Genomic DNA, 19511 nt, shown 5'->3' with positions numbered 1-19511 from the left:
ATTAATATTTTTTCATCTGTCCATGCAACCTTGAAAATGTCATAATAAAAGGAATGTTATGACCAAAAAAGTTACTGAATTTTGATTAAAGATAATGAAAACAAAATTTTTAATTCTCACTTTATGAGGTTTTTTAACATTAATATGAGTTCCCCTAGCCTGTCTATGGTTCCCCAGTGGCTAGAAATTTCAATAGGTGTAAACCAATCCCTGGGTGTCCTGTTCTGCCTTTTAGAAAATGAGAGCTCAGACGGGCTGATCTGGAAAGGTTAGCTCCCCTTTCTCTGCTTTGCCCGCCCAGAGAATTTGGAGAAAATGTATTCAATTTATTTTTTACTTTAAATTCAGTTGCAATGTCAGCACAAGCTTTACAAAAAGAATTTTAAGATATGGATTCGACAGCACCACCACAAACATTGAGTAACAGTGTTCATTAATGCCTAATCTGTGATCAGTGATTTCTGATGTGTAGCTAATTATTCAAGTTCACACAGACTTTCTTTCTAAATTGTTTAATACTGTTTATACACCAGGAATCAAGCAGTGACTAAACGATCAACTTCACATTGTTTCTCTTAGTAGCATGAAACAAATCCATTATTTAAATTGTGATTTAACTAAGAGACCCCTAAAGAAGACCCCTTTATATTGTTCACAGCTGTCAATCACACATCGCGAGTATATCTGCACACTTGCCCAAACTGCCGTTATAATGAATGACGCTGTTATGCTGCACAACCAAGCTCTTACTGTATTCATTTCGAAATTGTGTTTGCAGTTAGTTGTGGTAAAAATCATTTTGTGAGAGAAAATGCGTTGCAATGATGAGAACACTGTATTCACATGATAAACAGACTCTACTCAGTGCTGCCAGATTGTATGGACGATTTCCAGCCCTAAAGCTCACAAAAACCGCCCACTCCAACAAAAAACCGCCCAAAACTTTAAATGTCAAAATAGTGTGATAGAATATGTCAGTCAAGGTTGTTAAGAGCCATTTCAACTCATTAAAACAAAATAATGACGACAAAATAATATATAATATCGTTAGATACATTTCCCATGGATCAAATCGGGCAAATATATTAAAGAGAATTACCAAATATGCTTTGCCTAAAATATGCAAGCTGTCACCATCAAAACGTCAAGTCAAATCAAGAAATTTACTGATACCTTCGAAAAAACACATGCTTCATTTTCAATGTCAAGTCAGATTTTAAATGCAAAAAGGGGCCCAATATAAGTAATAGGAAATAGCAACATCAATATGTATTTCATACTTGTCTATGCAAACATGACAATCAAAATTGCGTTGTCATTCATTAATCCGAAAAACAACAACAACAAAAAAACAATAATAATCGCTGTCCGTATCCATGAGTTTTATCTGTGATATGTAAATTTATTTTTTACACAGGTCCCCATGAGAAACAATTACTGTCTGAATCGGCTTAAGTCTTTCCTGAAGTTCATATAGTAGAACATTATATTTGCAGTCAAAAATAACAAGTCCAGTTGCTTTCAAGTATATAGCAATCTGGACTGTTTAAAAGATAAAAAACAGGATCGTATAGATTAAATATAAATAGATTTTGATTAAATAATTCCATTGTGCTCTAATTTCGGAGTTGCAGTGATATTAGAGCCTTTGTGTCATCTCTCCCTCAACAGGTGTAATTCAAGTATTGAGAGTTAAAACACTTATATTTAAGCATTATGATCACTCATATAGTTCATACATTTAAAATTAGATCCATTATCATGCTAAAAACCCATCACTCATGAATCATCAGGTCTGTCTGCAGATCCCTAGTGATTGGCTAAAAGTACAGCCACGACGTCCACATCAGCATCAGCACCTCACTGCAGTGTGCCTGTCTTTATAACATCGTGATGACTGGTTGGGTGCAGTATATGCACACTTTGGCTTGTTTGTTAACAAGTTAGCCAATACAATTTATATGTTTGAAAACCGCCAAACTGACCCCAAACCAGCCCAAATTTTGTCCACCCGCCAAAGCCAATTTTTCACCCGCACAATCAATTTCAAAACCGCACAATCTGGCAACACTGAGTCTACTCTCTACTCAATGCTCATCACTGCAGCCTGTCATGTGATGGGAAAAGATAAAAAAATAATGCTATAATCTACATTTACACGATTCGTTAATCTCGACAGCTGTATTAGTAAAAAAAAAAATTGTAAAAGTAAAATTTCCACATATAATACGAATTTCAAATGCAAAGATGTCAGCCAATCACAACAGTTGGTGTTTACTCTGAGTCTCACAGCAGACACGCCCCTTCAAACAGAGCATTCAAGCCAGGGGGTTAAAATCAGGATATAAAAATGCCTTTTATTTCTAAATTTTATGATGTAAAAATCATACTAACAATAAAGTACATCTCAGGAAACATAAAAAAAACATAAAAAAAGAAAATAATCCGCATCATGGGACCTTCTACCAATTTTGAATGGCTGTTAATTGAGGCTAACAGGGTCATGTTAATCAGCCAGCCTTGAACTCTTTGAAACAATTGAATCAAACAACACCCCAAAATAGTTAGAAAAGTTCAGCGTGTTCTAACAGGAACACTTAGCAGTATCTCTGGGCGTGAGGATTCTGCATCTTTGTGGTTTGGAGAGTTTGGGATGTAGAGTATAGTTCCTATGAGGGTTGGGCTCTTTTGTCCTGATTATTGGCAAGGCGCCCAGGGAAAAATAGGCTCACCCTGAGCACCTGAAGCAAGGTGACTCCATGTCTGTACCATACCACAGGGATGTTTTCCTCTTTTGACACTTTCCCTGACTGGAATTGGTGTGCCTATCTCTCTCATTGTAGGTGCGACAAGATGATGTACGCCCTGTTCTCTTTGCCTGGGTGGCAGTAATAAGAATATAATAGGGGTACATTTGCATTCGTCAGTGTTGTGCCTGAACGCGTTCATTGAACAATAGTTCATGAACTCGTTCATATTTTGGGTGAACGTGAACTGAACGTGCTGTATTACTGCCTGATGAACGTTACTGTCAACTCATTCATTCTGGTGTCTGTGAACGGCACGCTCTCTCAGGTTAACTTCGTTCAATAGGGTACCAGATTTCTATAGAGCCTTCCAGTCGAAAACCCGGCTAAAACACACCGTAAACAGGTCTTAATATGTAGCGGAAAAACACCCAATCTGGCAACACCAGCCACCAGTGTCGCACCGCCGTCCGCCGCATGCGTGATGCGTCATCAAAAAAATAAAAAGCATGGAGGCGACAGCAGCATGTAGCAAGAAGGCGTATGATCATTTAAAATAATTTTATGATGTTTATGACAAGGTCGGTGAGAATGGGAGAAATCTCACTTTTCTGTGCAAACTTTGCCCGCCGGCTTTCAAAAAGAAAATCCGCACTTCAGTTACATCCGTCCTTTAAGTTTTTTTTACTTATTCATTGGGCAAACAAGCCAAAAAATTTAAAAGTTACTTAATAATGTTTAAATGTTTTGCACTTTGAATATTGCACTTTCAAGTTCAACCTTAATTTCCTACCTCAGCCTGGTTCCTACCTCAGTTTGTGTTAATAGAATGGTCTTGAGGGTTTTACTATTCATGTAACTTGTTTGTTGAACCTGCCTGGTATATTTTTCCAGGATTCCAATATTCTGTTTTAGCATGTGGACAATGGAAAATTATTAAAATTGAAAAACGTTTGCACCTTAATGAATACTGTCCTGTCTTTCTTTTAATAATTCCTCAAAAAAGACCATTCAAGCAGCACGTTTTTCCTCATGTTTTTTAGAATGTAACGTTACTGTAGGGTTGAAAGCTGCAGCTGCTACTAGTTTGGAGTGAATGGACAGCAACAAAGCATTAAAGCAACAATGGGGAAATGCTGTCCCCTCAATGCTAATGTAAACCCTGGTTGGATAAGGATTCAAAATTGGATATGAAGATGAAATCTGACGCATAGCTTCATTGTTAAAACTGATAAAATAATTGCTGTCTGTGATTCTATATGGGCTGTGGCAATAATTTTGAAAAATAATAGCTATGAACTAGTTCATTTTTGGGACTGTGAACTTAGTTCAAAATTTAGAAGTTTGAACTATGAACTGAACTAGTTTATTTTAAAATTTGTGAATTGAACTTTGAACTAGTTCATGTAGAAAGTGAACTTTCCCAACACTGGCATTCGTCTACTATGGTATTATAATGCTCTACATTGCACAAATGTGATGGGTTCGGTGTGACAGAACGGGGAAAATAAAAAATTCGAGCCAAAATCAATACATAAAACAAAAGCCCAAGAAGCCAACAAGAGTTCTGACTCAGAGCAAGGTTGAGGACGAAGAGCTCGTCTCATAAAATTTCAGAGATGCATAAACACCTGAATATATCACCTGACACACTCTCTCAATTCAATCTGCTGCCTTCCATCTCAGAGTTAGAGGGACGGAGCAAGAGAGAGAGGGAAATTTAAATGCTGTCTGATATGTTTATGTGTTTGTGTTGCTGGGGGACTACATGCCAAGGAGCAGTGTTCAGGCCAGGGACTGAGATAAAATTAACCCAGCTCTGACCCAGACACAGAACACAGGAAGGGAAAGTGAGGGAGAGTTTTCCCAGATGCATCTGCATGCTCCCATCAGTCACAGTGCCAGGTAAGCAATCAGGAAGAGTCAGAATGTCAGTATGATGTAAACGAGTGTCTGAACTCCTCTGAACCTTAACCAGTTCTCCTCCAGGTCAAACAAACAACCTGTAAGGCATGCACTGCCTACAGTGAATCAAAACTGCATTCGAACAAACTGATTTTTTTACAGGATCAATACTTCAGACCCCCTTGTTAGACTGATTGATTAGAATTAATCAAGAACAAATTTCATTATCAATTAGTTGGTCTGCACACCATGCAGCATCTGCTAGTAACATCGTTTTACAGTACTGAAAAATGCATTTCTATGGACAAAACACATCTAAATAATAGAGTGCATAACACTAGATGTTCAAAAACATGAGAATGCTTTAAATTAAGTGCTTCAAAAAATGTTCCATAAGGAGTACAACTCAGTAGAGCTTGTTGGCCCTCAAGGCTAATATAATCTGTGAGAACTGGCCCAGATGTTTACGCCACATACACATATATATGTAAAGGTTTGGAAACATGCACACATGTGCACAAAACTGAAGTGTTTAACTCTCTCTCTCTCTCTCTCTCTCTCCCTCTCTCTCTCTCTCCTCTGTTTATATCCCATTTCTTTTCGCTCTCTCTCTAGTATTGATTATTCAGCCAGAACCTGAGGGGCACAGCACCCCAGAGGTCAGTAGGGTTAAGTAAACCATTCCAGGGTTTTCTGTACAGCAACACAGTATAACATAACTTGGCCGTTTCTGCCAGCACTGAGACATTCCTTTAATTGACTCTAAAATGAAAAACGCCTAACACAAGGGGCACTAGAAAGGAAAATGATGTGTATAAACTGACTGGGGCACACACATATACAGTAGCACAACAAGCAGTTGTATTTGCTGCGTGCTAGCTAAACAAAACAAATGCATTAGGAAGAAGATGCTGGTTTTGAAATGATATATCTTTTTTTTTTTTACTACATACTGAATAATGCAAACAGTCTGACGGTGTGGTGGTTGCAAACTGGGGACTTCGGTGGAGTGGATTATTTTGTTATCTTTTTTCCCAAAAAAACAAAAAGACGGTCCTGAGTTTGTTTTTGATTACTGCCAAACAGTGTCAACATTGAAAATCTTTACATTGTAAATCAATAAGAGAGCTCTCAGTCCCTCCATTGTGTGTACGGTCTACTGTCCATGTCCAGAAAGGTAAGAAAAACATCATCAAAGTAGTGACATCAGAGGGTCAGTTAGAATATTTTGAAGCATCGAAAATACATTTTGATCTAAAAATAGCAAAAACTATGACTTTATTCAGCATTGTCTTCTCTTCCGTGTCTGTTGTAAGAGAGTTCAAAACAAAGCAGTTTTTCATATCCGGTTTGCGAACGAATCATTCGATGTAACCGGATCTTTTTGAACCAGTTCACCAAATCGAACTGAATCATTTTAAACGGTTCGCGTCTCCAGTACGCATTAATCCACAAATGACTTAAGATGCTAACTTTTTTAATGTGGCTAACACTCCCTCTGAGTTCAAACAAACCAATATCCCGGAGTAATTCATTTACTTAAACAGTATACTGACTGAACTGCTGTGAAGAGAGAACTGGAGTCAAGCCAGATAATGACTCGTTCACGAGTCAAGAACCGTTTCTGTCAGACGTGTCTGATTTGAGAACTGAGGAGCTGATGATACTGCGCATGTGTGATTCAGCGTGAAACAGACCGACACACACACACATCTGAACCGAACTGATTCTTTTGGTGATTGATTCTGAACTGATTCTGTGCTAATGTTATGTTGAATGAAGGGCAATCATAGCCAATGACGCCATTACGTCGAGCGCAATATAACCGGTGAACCGTTTTCTTCAACCGGTTTATTGAATTGAACTGTCCGAAAGAACTACTGGTGATCCAAAAACCGATTGCAACCGGTTCTTGACTCGTGAACGAGTCATTATCTGGCTCGGCTCGGAGTTCATCTTCAGTTCTCTCTTCACAGCAGTTCAGTCAGTGTACTGTTTGAGTAAATGAATTACTCCGGGATATTGGTTTGTTTGAACTCAGAGGGAGTGTTAGCCACATTAAAAAAGTTAACAGCTTAAGTCATTTGTGGATTAATGCGTATTGGATACACGAACCGTTTATAACGATTCAGTTCGATTTGGTGAACTGGTTCAAAAAGTTTTTGCTATTTTTGGACCAAAATGTATTTTCGATGCTTCAAAACATTCTAACTGACCCTCTGATGTCAAATGGACTACTTTGATGATGTTTTTCTTACCTTTCTGGACATGGACAGTAGACCGTACACACAGTTTCAATGGAGGGACTGAGAGCTCTTGGACTAAATCTAAAATACCTTAAACTCTGTTCCGAAGATAAATGGAGGTCTTACGGGTTTGGAACGACATGAGGGTAAGTTATTAATTACATCATTTTCATTTTTGGGTGAACTAACGCTTTAATTCATTTAAAGGGTCCTGTCATATGATCAATAAATTATAGAAATATATGCATATAAGTACATATTGTTGACTCATTGACATTGCTTTTGTTTGGTATGCTGCTTCTGTTAATGTGTATGCTAATTTCATATATGTAAATATTGCAATTACTTTCCCAATTAATATATCATAGCACCTGGATACATAATAATTGTAAAATAATCAGCAAAATATTTGAACAAATTATTTTAAATTTTCGCTGTCCTAAAAGTATTTTATGCCAACCACCCATGTTTTACAAGAAACACTTTCACAGACTTAATCTTGTACTTGTAATTTGTAATGTACAAAGGCGGCATAAATGTATTTATAGATAAATTACTTTTGTGGGACACAGTAAACCTCAAAGACAGATATAGCCACCCGCGGCTAAAAATAACTGTTGTTTTTTAATGTTTAATAACTTTGAACCGCTTATCCAATCTGAATGCTTTGAAAAGTGATGTAAAGCAGAGATTATCCACGTTTCACGTATTTATCTCATTTGGATATTCAGTGGCACCGTAGTGCACGTGATTACGTCATCACATTTTGACAACACTGATTCGTCAGAAGAAACCAACGCTTTCGTTCCTCTGAGCGAAACAGAAATGATTGTTGACGCTTAGTCCCATCCCCGAGCCCAGATTGGTTCAAACTGCCCCATATTCAACCAATAAGTAGTCATTTGAACTAATACTTAAACATATTGCTTTTGAAATATGAACGAACACAAAGTGAAAGTGAAGTCTGTCGCGAGTGCATGGATACAAACACAAACTAACACATTTGCATGAGAAAACTCTCTGAAAAAGCACAAAAAAACCACACGACAGAGAACTTTGACATAAAACAAATCAAAACCAAGGATGAAACAGTGGTACATATCTGATAAACACTGGAATGTATATCTTGGCTTGGGTCGCTAGGCGATGTTCCGGTATAATCGATTCTAACACATATAACATCCAACGGATCTCTCATTTATATAATGTCTATTATAATTAAATAATTATACAAAATATAAAGTTCAAACAGATAGCTTGTACTGTTTTTTTCTGTTGCACTTTGAATAGTTCTCACTCATTTTGTGTAGTTTGTGAATCATTTGCACTGTATTGTTGAAGACAATTTGTGCAATTGTTTTTACTATATGCTGCATATTTTGTGTTTATTCATATTCAGATTGAAAATATATTTATCAGAAGAAGAAAAAAACTTGTTATGTTTGGTTTTGTTATCAAATAACACTCTTTCCATTTTCTTTACTCATTAAAATGTTTTTGGACACATCTCTTAGTAAACGAAATAGGCCTGTTTTTTTACTTAAAAGTGCAGATAACAATATTGTAATAAATGGCTATAATTTGCTTGGGGAATGGTATATCTAAACAAAATTTTATTTGGAAGTGTAAAACACCCAGACACAACTTTCTAAAGAAAAATATCCAAACTTTAGGAGTTTCTGTTTGAGTACACAGTAAAAAAACACCCAACTGTTGCTTGCATTTTTCTTAAAATTCTGTAATTTCATTCATTCTTTGAAAAAAAAAACAAAAGTAAAATTGAGACTTTGAATTAGTTAAACTTAAACTGTAAGTCCTCCTGTTTATAATGATATATGGCTCTTGATGCTGACTGCTAGAATAGGTCTGAAAAACAAAGAAAAGTGCAGGTGTGTCAAGCACCCCAAAAATGTTTTAGGTAACTCTGATGTCTTTTTTTTTTTTTTTTTTTTTTAATATTATATTTTTATTTTTATTTTGACCAACACAGAACAATACAAAAAGGCAACAACAACTTATAAGGACAAAGAAGAAAAAAAAAAAAAAAAAAAAAGGATTTTGAAACCATTGTTTCATCAGTTCCTCCAGTTTTATACATAGGTTACTATGTTACACATATATTTCTGGGCCAGTGGGCACAGGCAATATGATGATCTCACAAACAATGAAACGGTCATAACTTCAAACTGTTATCCTTGACATTTGACAGGTAATTAAAAAAGGGTTCCCAGGTGGATTCGAAGCCAGCAATGCTATCAGAAAAACTGTGTCTAAGTCTCTCTAAATGCAAAGTGTTAGAGAGTTCAGAAAGCCAGGATTTAAAAAGTGGTTTTGATGCCTTTTTCCATAGACAAAGAATAATTTTTTTAGCTATCACCATTCCATATTGGACTGCTTTTTTAATTTGATGACTGGACCCACGAAGTGAGTCAGACCAACCAAAAACAGCAATTGCTGGATCAGGGGCAAGGATACAAGAATAAGCCTCAGAGTAGAATCTGAAAATTTCGCTCCAAAACTCATAAAGTTTTGGGCATGACCAGAAAAGATGTCCCAAGGATCCCTCTGCAGATTCACATTTGTTACAGTTAGAGGAGATGGAGGGGTAGAATTTGTTAAGCTTAACCCGAGAATAATGAAGCCGATGTACTACTTTATATTGGATAAGTTGGTGTCTTGAGTTAATAGAGCATTTATTTATGACCTTGATAGACTTTTTCCAATCCTCATTGGTAATTTGAATACCTAAATCCTTTTCCCAGGAATCTTTCAAATACAGGGTAGATATGTCTAACTGACCAATAAAAACATCCATAAAATGAGAAATCAAATTAGAGGCATCAGGGGAGGCAGAGAGTAATTTATATATATCATGTTCATCTGCTAATAGTTCAAAGTGGGAGATAGATGTACGAACATAGTTTCTCAGCTGTACTCTGATGTCTTTTAATAAAACATACATGTATGTCTTTTAATAAAATATATATTAAAATAATGAGAAGGAAAAAATCTCGAAATGAGCAGACACGTTTAACTAACACTAAAGAAAAAGAAAAGAAAAAAAATATATATTATATAATAACTAGATATTATCTAGTTATTTTATATGGAAATTTCCGTTAACCCTAAAAAACTAACCCAATAAAATGCAACATTCAAAATAGAGGCAAAACACTAGTAAAAAAAACATTATGGAAAATTCCTTCATTATAAATACAGTATATTGTCCCCTATGTTTATATATTTTTTTATCTATATTTTTATTTATATATATTACATTATAACTTACACACAGCCCACGTTCAGATGCTGTGTCTCATACTGAGGTTGACACTTAACCCCATGTGAAGCTAATGCGCGAGGTGAGGTAAGGTTAACTACTGTTATAACTCTGAAATTTTTATGTGAATAAATTAATGCTAAACTTTGAAACTCCATAAAGTCCTGCACACTAACCACTCACATAAATGTGCTAAGCTGTACCACATTCTCATATTCCATATACTTTAATATGGATGCTGCTGTTCTTTGCAGACCTGCACACAAACACTTTAATATTGATGGGCAAATCCATAAAATTGCTTTCTTCACTCTTATCAGCTCCAGCAAGAAATGGAAGTCGTGGTACTCTTTATATCTAAACGTCTGTAACTGTGGCTCCCCGCGGGGGTTTCATTCCTATCCATTCGGGAGTGACGGAGTGAGAAAGACAGCATAGCTCATAGTTCTTGCGACACTCTTTATTCTGGAACAAAGTGTTCTTGTTCTGCTTTAATTGTTGTTTGCTGAACTTTAGCCAGCTGGTATGCTTGCCATCTTCTCCCAGTCAAGCTGTTTCATGCTCCAGACTTTGTGAAATGGTGTAACGGTGGCAGACGGGGCTTAGAAGAAGCTATGCTGGCAGAGCAGTACATGTTAAGATGCAGTATCATTGTTATTGCAATCAAATACCTTGCAAGAGGCATTGGCGCTCACATTAGTTGCCATAGAGACATTGATAACTATGCTGTCTTTGTTTTTTTCTCTTCTTAGCTCTGGCTGTTCACCAGATTATCACCATCACTGTGTCCCTCATCATGATCGTTGCAGCCTTGATCACGACTCTAGTCCTTAAAAACTGGTAGGAAACATTCTTTTCTTTCAGTACTGTGTCAGTGACTTCTGTCTGTGTTCCTCCTGTTTGTCTCTCCCTATTCCTGTCCCTCTGTCTGTTTATTATCTGTCCTTTTCTATCACTCTTTCTGTCAATGTGGACAGTGACCCCTTATTGCACCAAGCAATCTGGACACTCGTACACAATAGCTTTTTTCCCAAACCTTTTGAGCTTCTTCTGTAGGCAGCATTCGTCTCAAAAAACCGAATGAACACAGAATTTGCTTCTTTTTGCTCTTGTGCCGACAAATACATACAAAATATGTCAAAATATTCACCTTGGAAATTATGCTCGGAAAAACTGTCAGTTATTTCTTAAGTGAAAGTAAACAGTTGAGGAAAAAAATGGGATGTTTATTATATTGGATGCGTTCATCGTCTCTTAAAGTGACCTCGCCTAATTTAGCTACTGGCTGCTGTAATGTTAATCCAAGAAAATGAAAGAAAATCACTCACTGCTCTTGACTGAATTACTTTGTAGTTTTAACAGTCAAACCAAAAATTATTTAGACACCAGATATAATTTTTGATATATATAGCAAAACTGTAATAATGTGAGAAATGTTGAAGGTGTCTGAATAAATGTAGGTTTGATTGTATATTTCATTTTTACATTAAAGACTATTCAGTGCTATTTTACATTTAATTATTTGGTTTCTGAACCTTGACACCTACAAACTTGAAAAAAACTTAAACATTGTACATAGCACAAATAAATAAAAATAAATGAACATACAAATTAAACAATTTCAAACAGGGCCCACTGGTACAACCTTCACCGGGTCCCCGCTGACCCCAGCTACGGCCCTGCTCACGCCTGTTTCACACATACTCCTTCTGCAGTGCGTATGCAGTCTGTGTGCATTACGTATGTGGTGCAGCACGGACTCGATGTGCTTTCACACAGGACGCGTAAACGATCGCTGCACTGCTGCAGATGCAACACTCCTGGAACGCAACTGGAATCCGTTAACATGTGTGCGTTAAAAAAATATGCAACGCATACGCACTGCAGACGCAGTATGTGTGAAACAGGCGTAAGGTTGTTTGCACCTTGTGCAATGTGGAATTAGTCTACAACTTTTTCACTTTGCACTTTGTGATGCATTTTGGAAACAGGAGATGAGCCCCTTTTCTAATGCACCACGTAGCTTGATAAACCCCTTCTCAAAGACTTACTGTTTGTCAATTTTATTTGGGTAACACACATATTCTGAATGCCTTCGACATAATTCGAATGAGCCATTTTAATCTAGATTAATCTAGATTAATTTCAAGATCACAGTAAGATTAATCTAGATTAAAAAAATTAGTCCATGCCCCCCCACTAATATATATATATATATATATATATATACAGTACAGACCAAAAGTTTGGAAACATTACTATTTTTAATGTTTTTGAAAGAAGATCCTTCTGCTCATCAAGCCTGCATTTATTTGATCAAAAATACAGAAAAAACAGTAATATTGTGAAATATTATTACAACTTAAAATAATAGTTTTCTATTTGAATATACTTTAACAAAATAATTTATTCCTGTGATGCAAAGCTGAATTTTCAGCATCATTGCTCCAGCCTTCAGTGTCACATGTAACATCCAGTCTATCACATGATCATTTAGAAATCATTCTAATATTCTGATTTATTATGAGTGTTGGAAACAGTTCTGCTGTCTAATATATTTGATGAATAAAAGGTTAAAAAGAACTGCATTTATTAAAAAAAAAAAAAAATCTAATAATATATATTCTAATAATATACTTTCTTTACTATCACTTTTTATCAATTTAACACATCCTTGCTGAATAAAAGTATTGATTTTGTTTAAAAAAAAGAAAGAAAAAAAAATTACTGACCCCAAATTACTGACCAGTAGTGTATACTGTTATTACAAAATATTTATATTTTAAAAACATAGCTTCTTCTTTTTTTTTTTTTTTTTTACTTTTTATTCATCAAAATATCCTAGAAAAGTATCACATGTTCTGAAAAAATATTAAGCAGCAGAACTGTTTCCAACTTTGATAATGATTCATCATATTAGAATAATTTCTAAAGGATCATGTGATAATGATCCTAAAAATTCAGCTTTGCATCACAGAAATAAATTATTTTGTTAAAGTATATTCAAATAGAAAACTATTATTTTAAGTTGTAATAATATATCACAATATTACATTTTTTCAAATAAATGCAGGCTTGATGAGCAGAAGAAACTTCTTTCAAAAACATAAAAAATAGTAATGTTTCCAAACTTTTGGTCTGTACTGTATAAATATACATATATATGTGTGTGTGTGTCACAAAGTGTTCATTAAATTATAAAATTATTTTAAAAAAATGGTTAATAATATAAATAATGCTAATAAAAATGGAAATAATTAAAAACAATTGTAAAAATAATATTTAGAAACTAAAATGTTCATTAAACAAGTATAAACAAATACTGAAAATTATTTATGAAAAATCTTAGTAATAATAATAAAAATATATTTGCAAATTATTAGAAACATACTCTTTTTTTTTACAGATGCAAGATTTTCATTATTAAAGATACTTGAATTTTTTTTTTTTAAATTGTCAAAATTATACAAATAAAAATGTTAATTAAAATAATTAACTTTACTTTTTACTATCCAAGACTAAAAAAGGGTACTTATAATAGTTCAATTCAAGTTTATTTGTATAGCGCTGTTTCAGGGTTAGCATCATCTGAGGTCCTCTTAGGGTCAGCATCATCTCTTCTCAGGTGTTCTGGATTCAGACTGGAGCTTGTGTGACTCCTAATTACCACATGATGTAAATCCAGTGGCAAAACAGAGAAACAAATAGAGACATAATTAGCGTAGCCGCTGTTCCAACCAAATAAAATTAATTAGTTTAACCCAAGCTAAAGAATAATAAGGCACATTTGATCAAATACAACTGCAGTCACAAATTATGAGATGCATTATTCGATTGCTTAGTGAAAGAGATGTGTTTTCAATCTAGATTTAAACAGAGAGAGTGTGTCTAAACCCCGAACATTATCAGGAAAGCTATTCCAGAGTTTGGGAGCCAAATTCAAAAAAGCTAACTCCTTTAATGGACTTTGCTTGAAATCAGCTTTTGTTGAGTCATTTTGCTGCACTTTGCTGGCTAAGTAGAGCATTTCAGATCAGTAATTTTCAATCAGAATGCCTATTTAGGAAATACACAGTGAGGAGGCTCACTAGGTTTCGAACAGAGCTAAATTTGTCTGTGTCTGATTCCCCAGTCCATGTTAAATGTAGGACAGACACAGCGGTTCAAGGTATGATTTTATGTTGGCTTTGTGAATTTGGTGCGTGTTTTTGTAGTTGTGCGCAGTCCGGGAATGGCCGACACAGCAGCCATCAGAGAAAGATCAACCAGCAAGAGGAGAGCTGTCAAAACCTGACCGACTTCACGCCCGCCCGCGTGCCCAGTAAGATGGACATCTTCACCGCCTACAATGAAAGTTTACAGTGCTCACACGAGTGCGTGCGGGCCGGCATACCGGTGTACACAGATGAGATGATCCAGCACACACCCATCTACAAGACCTCCTACAATGGAAACAGGCAAGAGTCCAAGATTAATATATATTCTGTAGAAAAAAACTTTTGCTGTTGCTGTTGCTGACAGTGAAGAGACTGCACTGGCAGCCCTGTCCGTACATTCTGACAGGGTTTGGCTTCCTCATAGCTTAGAGTTGGTTCAGTGCTGTCAGAAATAATGTTCATTCTAAAAAGCTTGAACACTGGACCAAAGCAGAACAGAATAAACTTTATCCACAAATGTATAACATGCTGTTTAAAGTGGCTGTACAACACACCGTTTTCACCTAAAAACAGAAAAGCACACACACACACACACACACACACACACAAACACACACACACACACACACATACACACACACACACACACACACACACACACACACACACACACACACACACACACACACACACACACACACACACACACACACACACACACACACACACACACACACACACATATTTTACAGTGCAGTCTCAGAAAAAATGGTACAAAACTGTCACTGGACTGGCATCCTGAGGTAAAAAAGTTAAACGTTACATCTTTTGTACCATTTTTACCCCTAAATAATAAATAAAGTACCTTAGATCTAAGAGGTAGTTTCTTAACCCTTTCACGCGTGAGTTTCAAATATTCATACTGACCCTCCCACAGTAAGTTTTTTTTAGAACGTATCGCCTTATTATTTCACCACAATAGCACTGTATGAAAGATATATCCCTTTTACTTCATTTTTTCAATGTAATAAAACAATCACAAACTTGTTAACTGTGTCATAAAATGATATTCTGATTCTCAAATACACGGAAGTGAATGTGTTTTGTCATTTACAAACCTTCATTATGATCTTGTTAGTTGATCTATACTGCGTGATGGGCACAGCAATTCAGAGAAACATACTTTAGCTGCCGGATTTACAACACATTCTCGTGAAATACATGAAAGTAAGTGATTGGTGAATTGGAAGAATAGAGAGAAGTTTATAGTTACCTACACACAGGGCCGTCCCAAGCTGGACCCATCGTCAAATTATAATTGACTGGATTGTTATTACTGCTGTAAAATCAGTGTGTATTTTACAAACAATATTCATATTGTTTTTCTAGTAGTTATGTGTTTTTAATGTCTGAAATTTAAAATAAACATTATGTGGTTGTAAACAGTACATAATTGTGATACATGACAAGCGCAGATTGTGTCCATCATTGGCTCAGCTCCAGCCAAAGCGCAAAAGCACATTTGAATCTGGAAGTTATGTGACGTGGCTGTGCTTTCTAAATCCCATATGTGTGACCGTACTCCCGGGGGCACAGAAATAATGATCCCACATGTGGGACTGTAGCGCTCAAGTGATTCAAATTACATATTTGTGCCTGCAGTGTAAGTGCAGAGTTTTGTACCTTTTTCTGAATTGTTCTTTAGCTGAGAGACAGTTTCCATGTTAAAACGTTCTTAGAGATTTGCATGTTTAAATTCATCCACTGTAATGCAACACCACTACAGCCATTCACACACAGACAGACTCTCTTGCTGTTGCATCTTGCCTCGCGCTGTTTTTCATGTAGTCATGAGTTACTTTTGAGATATTTTGTTTCATTTAAACTGTTTTTGAATGCAAGAATGTCTTCATTTAAAAAAAACAATATATATATATATATATATTTTTTTTTTACCATTCTTAAAGTGCAGCTTTTAACATGTTTCTCTGCTACGATCTTAAATAGAATAATTTAGCCTTTAATGTGCATTTTGGAAATAACCAGTTTAATCTGCCAGAGAGTCATTATTGTTCAGACAAGTATGTTGTGACAGTAGTTTAGTCTTGTTTTTTGTCCTTCCATTGCCCTGGTCTTTACAAAAGAGTATGAGCTTTAAATTGTATGAATAGTTTCAGTGTAGTTTCATTTAATAGTGTATGCTTCAGAATGCAAAAGCCTAGATGAGAGGGTTTAGAGGAAATGTAACTGTGGATGCTTTGTTTGTGGTATAATGTAGTCGCCACATTAAAAATAATATTTAAAAAAAATATATCAGGGAACAGGACAGAAGTGCTTATATCTGCAGCAGGACCGAAGAGCTGATCTGTCTGTCTATTCCAGACCGTCGCCCACTGAAAGGCAGCTAATCCCTGTGGCCTTTGTGTCGGAGAAATGGTTTGAGATCTCCTGTTGAGGCCCTTTTACTACCTTTGGGTTGAGCCCACGTCTTCAATTTGTGCCCTGGTACGTACTGTATTTCATATGACTCTGAACTCTAATTCTGACACGTGCTTGTGTACTTACTAGAAAATCACAGTTGCTTGTGGATCATATCTTTTAAAAATTGTGCTGAAACAGAATTTACACCAACAGCAGAGATATAGTGTGACATGAAAATAATAATATAATGGTAACACTTGTATCATAAACTAACAATGAACACCTTTTATGGAAATAATTGGTAACAATTTCACATATTTAGCAATGCATTTGTTACAGTATTTATTATTCAAACAATACATTTGTTACAGTATTTATTAATCTTTGTTAACAAAAGTAAAAAAAATAAAAATAATAATAATATATATATATATATATATATATATATATATATATATATATATATTATACATTTTTTGTGTGTGTGTTTGTCATTTTTATTGTGTGTGTGTTTTTTGTAACGTACAGCTTTTTATATATTTTTATTTAATGTTTGATTAGTATCAAATTAATAAAAATGTAAAATGTTTCTTTGGGAACTAGCTGAATTAAGTAAAAAAAATTTCAGTTAACATTTATTTTATTTTATTCAATTAACTATAATAACCCTCATATTAGTAAATACTGACTTCAACATTAATTAAGATTACAAAATGCAGAAGTAGATTAGAAGCAGAAGTCTTTCAATTGTTAGTTAATGTTAACTAATAATCCAAATGGAACCTATTGTAAAGGTTTATCAATTACTTAGTCTAGGTTAATGTTAATTTCTATATGTACTTATATATATATATATATATATATATATATATTTTTTTTTTTTTTTCTTTCATTTAAAGTTGTATAAAGTAACATGTAAGTTAAATCATTATTTTTTCTTTTTGAATTTAATTTTTAAATACTTAATTGAATCTTTTCAATGTATCTTTCAGGATCTCATTGGAAAACCTGTGAGTCAAACACAAAAGACTAAAACACAATAAAGCAAAACAAAACCGCAAGAACAACAACGACAAGCAATTACAGAGATGGGAAGTGAGATGATCAGGCAGTTTGTACAAATGTTTGATCTCTCTAGAAATGGACTGGAGATGTTTATTTTTCTAGACTGATGCAGTGCTATGGATACCCCTCCCAAATTATTTTCCATAGACATATGATCATTTTAGAGATGCTATACCTAGAGCTGATATATTGTATATGTGTATTACTGCACATGTGGGTGTGCTGGAGTGGAGAGGCCATGGGACGCTCTCTGACACGATGATACGTCTGCTTGTGTGGAGAAAAGACTCTCCTGAACTTTGTGCCAATAATGCCATTATGTGCCACTACATATATAGATGGGACGCATTCAGTTTTGTGGAAAATTACAGACACATCAAGTAATTTCAGTGACTGTCTCCCAATATCAATGTGTCATCCGTTTTTGTATAAAAAGTATGAATATGTATTTGAAATATGTTTTGAAATAGCTGAGGAAATGTGTTACAAATGTCTAAAAAATATTTATATGGAGCACTATTCATTTTAAAGAGAGAGAGAGAAAAAAGAACCCATTGAGAAATAGTATACCCAGGTTTTAATTTCACTACATTGTTACTAGGCCCCGTTTTTAAGGAATAGTCTCTATTTTTATACAAACGAGGTTACTTATGAGTCAAACAGACCCAATTCAACTGGACTCTTGGGACTGTTAATCTGTGAGCAGAGGTTTAATGAAGTAGTTTTTTTTTTAAAGCTATCAAACAATGTGGAAGCCAGATTCAGTATTCATTTAAAGCTTATTTGATTTGCCAAAGCCATGCGTCTGACGCTTGTTGAGTTTCCTTTTTATTTTTATTTTTTTTAATTTTTTATCACTGATGAGAAATTACCTGTACGGGTTAATCATGTTTACAGACTCACAGACCCTCAGAGAGGTGTTTGATACCTACCAGACAACTGTTAGTTTGTTGGTCGAGCCTAAATATCACAATCAGTTATCTATTAAAACATTACCAGATAGCTAATAAACCTCCTCTACATTTGAATAACAAAGCTTTTGAATAAATCACCAGTCAGTTATCAGCTTTGTGCATAGACTCATAAAGGACAAAACATTGTTTATTTCTGTGCCTAGTCATTTGTGCAATCTTGATTTCATTTGTTTACTTCTATATTTAAATCTGAAACAAAACCATGAATGTCCCTTTCATTGTGTGGTACGATTTAATTTAAGCTAACAGTTTATAATTTATAGTTTGATTTGAGCAGAACTGACTAAAAGGCTAATATTCTATTATTAGAAACCGAATCGTATAGTGCCAATCATTTTAATAAATTCAGAAATGTAGTAATGTGCCAATCAGTTTCATTTATTGATTAAGTCAGCAGGAACAAAAAACACTTTGGATTAGTGTGTGCATGTGTGTGTGATAGAGAGAATGTGTGTGTGTTTGTGTGTGATCACAACACTAGTTGAGCATCACTAGACCAAAGAGCTTCACTGTGGGTAGCAGTATGTAAACAGACCAGGACAGTTATTCATGATGAGTTAAGAAAATAAGAGGGAGGATAACTATTATTTTATCCCAAAACAGATGTTTAATGATTACAATTACATATTGTACAAAGGCAAACACTGTGAACGAGGAAAATCGTTGTTTCCAAACTTTTTGGAGTAAATTTAAACATAGGTTTTCAGATGTTACTC

At 35.0% G+C, this 19511-nt stretch overlaps 1 protein-coding gene across 1 annotated transcript in view; it reads left to right on the top strand.

The window, feature by feature from the left end:
- The window catches only part of LOC132114650 (adherens junction-associated protein 1-like), a 62163-nt gene extending 43006 nt beyond the window's left edge, over window positions 1–19157 (top strand). Inside the window, exons 3-6 of the mRNA XM_059522884.1 lie at window positions 10931–11018; window positions 14393–14635; window positions 16718–16840; window positions 17749–19157. Of these exons, the coding sequence (XP_059378867.1) occupies window positions 10931–11018; window positions 14393–14635; window positions 16718–16790 (404 nt within the window). The 3' untranslated portion in view covers window positions 16791–16840; window positions 17749–19157. The remainder of the gene's footprint in view (window positions 1–10930; window positions 11019–14392; window positions 14636–16717; window positions 16841–17748) is intronic.
- The last annotated feature ends 354 nt before the right edge of the window (window positions 19158–19511 follow it).

The sequence above is a fragment of the Carassius carassius genome, chromosome 34 (assembly GCF_963082965.1).
Source record: "Carassius carassius chromosome 34, fCarCar2.1, whole genome shotgun sequence".
Taxonomy (NCBI): domain Eukaryota; kingdom Metazoa; phylum Chordata; class Actinopteri; order Cypriniformes; family Cyprinidae; genus Carassius; species Carassius carassius.
Note: the sequence above shows the minus strand (reverse complement) of the source record. Positions and strands in the feature narration are given on the sequence as shown.